The sequence below is a fragment of the Vitis vinifera genome, chromosome 5 (genome assembly GCF_030704535.1).
Source record: "Vitis vinifera cultivar Pinot Noir 40024 chromosome 5, ASM3070453v1".
In the NCBI taxonomy this organism is placed as follows: Eukaryota; Viridiplantae; Streptophyta; class Magnoliopsida; order Vitales; family Vitaceae; genus Vitis; species Vitis vinifera.
Genome location: NC_081809.1, coordinates 3,117,604 through 3,125,838, shown reverse-complemented (window position 1 = coordinate 3,125,838; position 8,235 = coordinate 3,117,604). Strand labels below are relative to the sequence as shown.

General features: G+C 38.5%; 1 protein-coding gene across 1 annotated transcript; it reads left to right on the top strand.

Annotated features, from left to right (window-relative positions):
* Positions 1 to 1,109: 1,109 nt before the first annotated feature.
* On the top strand, positions 1,110 to 8,135 carry LOC100240773 (uncharacterized). The gene is made up of 9 exons (XM_002275616.4): positions 1,110 to 2,713; positions 3,543 to 4,280; positions 5,398 to 5,892; positions 6,092 to 6,183; positions 6,269 to 6,356; positions 6,477 to 6,591; positions 6,690 to 6,816; positions 6,906 to 7,080; positions 7,386 to 8,135. Exons 1-9 carry the CDS (start codon positions 1,190 to 1,192, stop codon positions 8,067 to 8,069), a joined length of 4,038 nt encoding a protein of 1,345 aa, XP_002275652.1. The 5' UTR covers positions 1,110 to 1,189; the 3' UTR covers positions 8,070 to 8,135.
* Positions 8,136 to 8,235: the final 100 nt, after the last annotated feature.

The window sequence follows — 8,235 nt, the reverse complement described above, 5'->3', positions numbered from 1 at the left end:
CCTTGTCTACTCTCTTTATCCAGAGGCAGTTGAATGCTTCCTTCTTTGTAAAGCCGATGCTTCCTTGCTTGTATAATTGAAAAACCGAAGTAACTGGTGAACTATCTGTGATGCTGAAGGCCTGTAACTGGTCCAATAGGCTGATCTTCCCTAGAAATTTCACACCCTGAGTTCCCTCTCTAGTCTCATCCAGTTGCAGATTAGATTGGTTCTTTCTATTTATCAATGGGTTTTCTGGGAACTGTTTGATTGCTTTAGAGATAAAATTCAGAAAGTTCATTTAAAATGGTGGCCTTTGGAAGCCATGAAAGCAGCTTTAGCTGTCAGCCTTTCTCAATTCCTGGTAGTAGTTTTAGGTTTTTTGCTTGCTAGTACCCCATGCCAGGTGAAGTTTTTTAGTTCTTTGGGAAAATTTTTGCTTCCTCATCCATTTTATTTCACTGCTTCATTTTTATCTAATGATGCTTGGAATAAAATTTTCAATTCGCTTTTAAAAGAATTTTTAAATATTTTTAGTTTTTTAGATAACACAAACAGTGGAAATGAGAAAAATGAAAAGATATTTGAATATAAGGATGGCTTTTGTAACTAATTTCAAAAACAGTTGTGAAAAATAATTTTTGAAAACTGTTTTCTGATTTTCGTACAACAAAAGTTTATTTGAAATTTTAAAATGTTTTTAACTTGTTTTAAAAATAATTTTTATATCTATTGTTTTATTTTTAATTATTCTACGTATTTATATAATTATATTTTAAAATAATTATAAAAAAAACATGTAAAAATAATAAACAAATAATTAAAAGATATGATGTGAAAATACTCTATTTTTTGTTTGTATGAATAAAAAACAGAAAACAATTTTTGGTTATTAAACGGATTTTTAATGTTTTTATTATGTTTTTTGTTTTGAAAAATAGAAAATAGTTCTAAAAAACAGTTCCATACACTAAATTATTAAGGCATTTGTATTTCTTTAAATATTAAAAGTAATATGTTGAAAATGTTTTAAAATAACAACTCATTTTCAAAACATGTTTTCGCTTTCTGCATTTCACAGGGTGTATATAAAATAAAATAAAATTTAAGAACAGGGCTTTTAACTTTTAAGCGGGAACGCCCAAATTCAAAGGCTTTGGATAGACGAAGAGATTTGCAGGAGCGCAGAGAGGCTCCAAGGCGGGCAGCCATGGAAGAGGTCATATCTGGAATACTCACGGACCTTGAAGCCCACTCCACAGCCAGCCTCTCTGACCCAAACCCTCCACTACCCATCTCCCAATCCACCCTCTCGGATCTCCAAACTCTGCTCGACAACGCCATGGCAACCGAGGACTCACATCACATTGACCGCCTCTTCGAAGACCTCTCATCCAGAAACCTCTCGATCTCCTCTCTCATTCGCCCTATGGCCTCTGCCATGGACTCAAGCCCCACCGACATCTCCCTCTTGGCCTCCAGAGTCTACCTCTCCTTGCTTCTCTCCCTGAATGCACCTGTTTTCACCCTCTTCACTCCCATGGCTTTTCTTTCTCTTCTTCGCTCTATTCGTCAGTGTTTCAAGAATCGAAAAATGGGTCCTCCTCGGTTCGGTGAGTCGAGTCGGGGCTCGTACGCGGCGGCGTATAGAAAGAGGAAGGGGGGTGGGCGGGCAAGGGGTGTTAGGAGTCGGGTGAGGGAGGTTGATGATGGTGATGGGAGTGAGGAGAGTGAATTTGATGTGAGAATGTTGTTCTCTGTTCTTGAAAGGCTACAGCTGGTTCTGGGTTTGATTCATTTAGACCGGTTTCCTGATAGTTTGAAGTCTTTGGTTCAGACCGTGGCCGAGATTCCTGCCATGGCGCTTGAATTGTGTGGTAACACAGCAAGTTTTGATAAATTAACCCATTTGTGTTCCCGGGTCTTGACTGAAGTTTTGAGTTCTGAGCATGGAGACCAGGCAACTACAGCGGCTGAGGTTTTGAAGTCGTTATCGCCTTTGATTCTGTTGGCTAAGTCGGAGGCTCGGACATTTGCATTGGGATTTATGATGAATCGGATGATGGGTATGGCTAAGGAGTTTGATGGTGTTAAGAAAGCAATCGTGAATCTTCCTAGGTATTTGTTGCAGAAGGCCCCTGAGAAGTCTGAGCCTCGGGCTTTGGCTGTGGAATCGGTGATGGAGATTGTTAAAACTATGGAATTTGAGGAGCAAATTGGGTTTGTAATGTATGTGGTGAAGATGACCCAAGGAAAGTCCCATTTCAGGCTTTTGGCGGTTGATCTTTTTCCCTTGCTTATAATGTCACTGAGGGACCCATTGGGGGTCAATACTGGAAATGAAGTCAAGAATTCATGGGGGTTGAATTGTTTGGAGGCTTTGATTCAGCGGTGCTCGGATGCTACTGCAGGGATTCGAGCTCGAGCTCTGACAAACCTGGCACAGATAGTGGGGTTCTTGTCCACTGATGATAGGAATCAGGTCATGTTGAAGGAAGGAATGGGCTTTGGCAGTTCATCACATCAGAAGCTGGAAGGTGGGGTGAATGATCTTTTGAGGAAAAGATGTATGGATGAGAAGGCAGCCGTGAGGAAGGCTGCACTTCTTCTAATTACCAAGTTGACGGGTCTTCTTGGTGGTGAATTTGTTGGAGACTTGCTCAAGACAATGGGCATGGCTTGTTCAGATCCGCTTGTTAGCATTAGGAAAGCAGCAATTTCAGCCCTATCTGAGGTTTAAGTTATTTTTGTGCCTCATCCATTGTTTCCTGTTGATTACTTTCATCACCTGATATGATACTAAGCAATATTGAAACTGACATAGATGCCATTAAAGATCCCTTCTGAATACCATATACATAAACTTCCTACAAATAATTCTTCTGGCCTTGATTTTTCTATGGCATTTAAACCTACTTTGTTCTATTGGGCATGAGAAGTACAAAAACAAGTAACTGTTGAATCACTTTTAATTGTTCCATTTGTGTTTGTTCTCTTTGGTCAATGAGGATATTACTACATGAATCAATTTAAAAAATAGGGAATAGTGTTGCAATATCACCGGGTGATTTTGTGAATATATTAGGGGGACACTTCGAGTGTTTTTGTGAGATGAATATTCTACCTTCTTTGTGTTTATAGTTAGTTATCATTCATAGCACACTGCCCCAAACATGAGAGTCCTCTGCATGCATCCTGTTCTGAAATTCCAGTTTTCAAATGATAATCAAGACCATCAGCTTCATGTAAAAAGTTTGACAAAGTTTAACACCTATTGCCTATATAAATGGCCATCAGATATGTGGGCATAGCAATGGACCCTTTTGTCTTTGTGTTTTTTAGGCATTTTCATAATTCCAATAAATGCATATGGAAATATATTTTTCCACTCCTTTATTTTTGGTCTGAAATCATATACTGATGCACCCATTTGGATCTCTGCTTATGCAAATGTGTGCAATCCTAATCATTTCTCTGTTTTTTTTTTTTTTTTTTAAATTCTGCCAAATGATCTCTTTTTTGGCATTTCTTAATCTTATGTTGCACTCACATTGCTTTTGTAGGCTTTTAAAACATTCCCAGATGGGAATGTGACAACAGAGTGGCTACATTCTATTCCACGTTTAATAACTGATAATGAATCTAGCATTCAGGAAGAATGTGAGAACCTGTTTCTAGAACTGGTCTTGGATCGTGTGTCTAGAGCTGGATCCACTGTTTCAGCACACAAGAAATTGGTTTGTAATGATTTGAATGCCAAGACAAAAAGTCTAGAGATGGAAATTGAGCTTTTATTTCCTGGAGGAGTTTTGGTTCTGTTGAAAGAGATCTGTAATGGGGAGGTGGCACCTTGGGTGAAGAAGATCTGCACAAGCCTAGGAAAGAAGAAACGACTGAAGCCCAAAATTGCTGTTGCACTTCAGGGTATGATAAAGGCATCTGAGTCTCTGTGGTTGAGCCATTCCATGCCAATAGAAAAGTGGACAGCCCCTCCTGGGGCCTGGTTTCTTCTATCAGAGGTGTCAGAGTTCCTCTCAAAAGCAGTGGACTGGGAGTTCCTCCATCATCATTGGCAGCTCGTTGACAAGAATGGACCAGGGGTTGAATTTAGGAGCCCAGTACAAGATTTTGATGATGGGGTAGATTGCAGCATGTCCAATTCTGTTGCTTGGGCTGGAGATCGTGTTTTTCTATTGAAAACAATTTCCAATGTTTCTGTGGAACTGCCCCCTGAACCTGCTGCTGCTTTAGGTCACAACTTGCTTACACGGATTGAGGAGTTCAACATGCATTCAACTGAGGTATTTATCATTTGGCATCACTAATATAGTGATATGGTATACAGAAAGGCTGCTTTGTTTTCTCTCCTTATATTCTCATTTCCTTTGTTGCACACTGATCTTGCCATTTTCCAAGGTCGTTGGATAAAAATATGAATTTGCTTTGCCTGCTATACAAGTTTCAGGTGATCTGAAATGGATACAGAGATTACAATATGTGAATTGCTTAATAGCTTGAGTTGAAGTTTATCTAATATGCACCATTTTATGGCAATAATACTGCAAACTGTGTAATAAAAAAAATTTATACAAATGAATAGGGTTAACTATCTCAAATGGCTATAAGACAATTGTTTTATGATAGCATTATTCTAAATATACTTTAATTGAAGAAATTTCTAAACAATGTGCTTTTTGTTCCTATGGGGAATTTGTTCCTTCAGGTATTGGGCATGCGGTTCATTTCTTATTCTGTGTGCTTTTTCTACTGTGTTTCATACGATCCACCTTTAATGCTATGGACTTTAGTTTGCCGTCCACTCCTTAATAAATTATGGTTGATAAATTGATTTGTATATGCACAGTTATGCAGGAAGAGAATTTGTGACAATGTTAATTCCATGATATATATCACATGTGCAAATTGGTTGTAGCTGAATGAACCAAGCAGAGAGGAAGTCACATGCATATGGTCCTAGATATATTTGGATGTAGAAAAAGGATTCTTGTATCTGGCCTAAAGTTGTTGGCTTTAAGGCTTTGTTAAGTTAATTTAATAGCATCAGCATGTCATCATATGTGAATGTTTGATGTAGAACTTGGAGAAGTTGCCTGTGAAATCATAACCATCAGTTTATTTTTGTCTTTTGGGTTCATTGTTTTTTAGTCTTAATTTAGCACTTTTTTCTTGTTTTAAAAAGTCAAGTTTTCATTATGATGTTAGCCAGGGTGAGCTTTAGAAAGTTTCTACTTGTTATTCCTTTCTGCTTTCAGTAATGTCAACTCCATACTTGATGTTTTCAGTGATCGTGTTAACATTTTCTTGCTGAATCCATAGCAGTATCCTACTCTGTGAAACCCATGTTTCTTCTAATATATCTCTGCATGTGTGTGATTGTTTTGTGTTGTTTGGTGGCAGGTTAACGCGCATGTAAAAGCACTCAGAACATTGTGCAAGAGACAGGTTTTAAATCCTGATGAGGCTGATGACCTTGTTCAGAAATGTGTACACAAACTTCTCTCTAAAGCTTCTCAGATTCTAGATAAGTACATTTCAGAGGCCTCAGAAGCAAATATAGACAGTGACTTTCGCACACCACCTGGAGGTGCAAGGAGGAAAGGCAGAACAGCATTGACCATGTCCAGATCATTGTCACGAGCAATTACCGCAGTTTATACTATCGGGTCTTTGGTTATCATTTGTCCTTCTGCTAATTTGGATGCCATTATTCCAATTTTACACACCATAATTACCTCCGGAAGTTCTGATACAAAATTGAATAAGTTACAAGGCAATACATTTCCCTTAAAGCAGGCAGCCCCTTCCTTGTACATTCATGCATGGGTGACAATGGGGAAAATCTGCCTTGCAGATGGGGAACTTGCAAAGAGATACATCCCTTTGTTTGTGCAGGTTTGGTTTTCAACCTGGTGTGGCTTCTGTATTTCCTTTTTGTTTTTTCCTTGTGCATTGCCCTTTCTAACAATTTTTCCTGTGAATTATCACTGAAACCTGTTTGCTCAACCTTATTTTATTTTATTTGCTTCTATTTGCTTGATCAACTTGCTGTAAAAGTAGTCTGAGTTCACACACCATGCATGCATTGTTCCAGGAACTTGAGAAGAGTGACTGTGCAGCCCTCCGCAACAATATTGTAGTTACATTGGCAGATTTTTGTGTCCGGTACACTGCTTTAGTTGATTGGTGAGGGCTATAAAAAATTTAAAAGTATGACAATGTTTCAAAGAATCTCTTTGCTATTCTAACTAGCTATTGTTGAAGTTAACAGTTATGTATCAAAGATCACAAAATGTCTTCGTGATTCATGCGAGCTTGTGAGAAGGCAGACATTTATACTTCTTTCTAGATTATTGCAGGTTTGTTTCTATTTCTATAGCTTTGTCATTTATGATATTATTCTCCCATGTTCATTTTTGAAGATCAATTAAGCGGCAGCAAAGTTTTTAATGTTCCTTTAACCTTATTATCATGTCCAGAGGGACTATGTGAAGTGGAGAGGAGTACTCTTCCTCCGATTCCTTTTATCTCTTGTTGATGAATCAGAAGAGATAAGGCGGCTTGCAGATTTCCTCTTTGGGAATATCTTGAAAGGTTACACTGCTTTTACAGTTACTAATCTATCTCGTCATGGAAACAATGATTTATGTTTATCCAGAGTGAATTCTTCATCTGATGTGTTTGGATTGCAGCCAAGGCACCTCTTCTAGCTTATAACAGTTTTGTTGAAGCCATTTTTGTTCTGAATGACTGCCATGTCCATAATGGAGGTAATGATTCTCAGAGTACGCAGACTGAAAGAGACCGTTTTTCTATTAGGTCAGTAAATTTCAGATTCAGTGACTAGGAAAACAGCTAAAATTGGAAAGATCCAATGTATATGTATATGATTTTTTTTTCTTTTCCAGAGGTAATGATGAAAAGTCAAGATCTAAAAGAATGCACATCTATGTTTGTTTGCTGAAACAAATGGCCCCAGAGCACCTTTTAGCTACTTTTGCTAAGCTATGTGCTGAGATCCTTGCAGCTGCATCTGATGGCATGCTCAATATGGAAGATGTCCATGGACAGTCTGTCCTGCAGGTAGTAATCCCTGAATATTGGTGTCCTTGAGTGACATGTGAGCTTCCCTAGTTTCACATTGAATTGAATAGATCTTTCTCCTCTATTTATTACACCAATTACCAATTAGATTGTGTTGTATTACAATGGAGGAATGCTGCAACCATTGCATCACAAAGTGAACCACATGAATCACAGAAATGGCCTCTGTTTTCTTTTGGGTCATGAATTTTCTAGCTAGAAACTTGTGGTTGTTTAGTAATGTGTTTTTTTGGTTACTGACATGTTTCTATGTACAATTATCTTTTGTTGAATTGATGAAACAGGATACTTTCCGAATTCTTGCCTGCAAAGAGATTCGTATCCCATCAACCCGTGGATCAACATCCGATTCAGCAGATGGGGAAGAAGAAGGCTTAGATGGTGGAGCAGCTTCTGAAGCTTCTGCTGCTAGAGGAAGGGCCATAACTCAAGCAGTTAAAAAGAGCCTTGTCCAAAACACCATTCCCATCTTCATAGAGCTGAAGCGGCTATTGGAGAGCAAGAACAGCCCCCTTACAGGTTCCCTCATGGAATGCTTACGAATTCTTCTCAAGGACTACAAGAATGAGATTGATGACATGTTGGTAGCTGATAAGCAGCTTCAGAAGGAGCTCATTTATGACATGGAAAAGTATGATGCAGCAAAGGCCAAATCCACGGCTGCTGCAGCTGTGGCAACCATGCAGCCATGTTATCGTTCCCCCCATGTTTCTAAGTTCACAGAGAGGTTGCCAGTTCAATCAAGAGTGGCTTCAGCAATGTCAGATGCAGTGGCTGCAGCCACAGTTCGATCAGTGCTCAAGGAAGTGAACAGGGGGTCTCCAACACCACCTTTCAGTTCAATTGGTAGACCCAAGCTCAAGTCTTCCATGGGAGGAACAACCTCTTCTAGGGGAGATAGACCCTTAGATGTCATAGAATCTTTGAGGAGAAGACAGTCTTTCAATTCTGATGAGGAAAACTGTTAATTGCCCTAACTAGTTGTTGGGGTTTTGGTCTTGTTTCAATGTATAGAGTGGAAAAAATTATTTGCATATACTTAGTTAGTAATGATATCCTCTTTATTTTGTTAAAAAATTGTGATAAAATAAAAATTTATGGAATAAAAAGGAAAAAAAAATTAAATGTATTTTA

Coding starts and splice junctions, on each gene's coding strand:
- LOC100240773 (XM_002275616.4), top strand. CDS start 1,190: ATGGAAGAGGTCATATCTGGAATACTCACGGACCTTGAAGCCCACTCC. Junction 6,357..6,476: donor TTCTTTCTAGATTATTGCAG/GTTTGTTTCTAT, acceptor TATCATGTCCAG/AGGGACTATGTGAAGTGGAG. Junction 7,081..7,385: donor ATGGACAGTCTGTCCTGCAG/GTAGTAATCCCT, acceptor TTGATGAAACAG/GATACTTTCCGAATTCTTGC.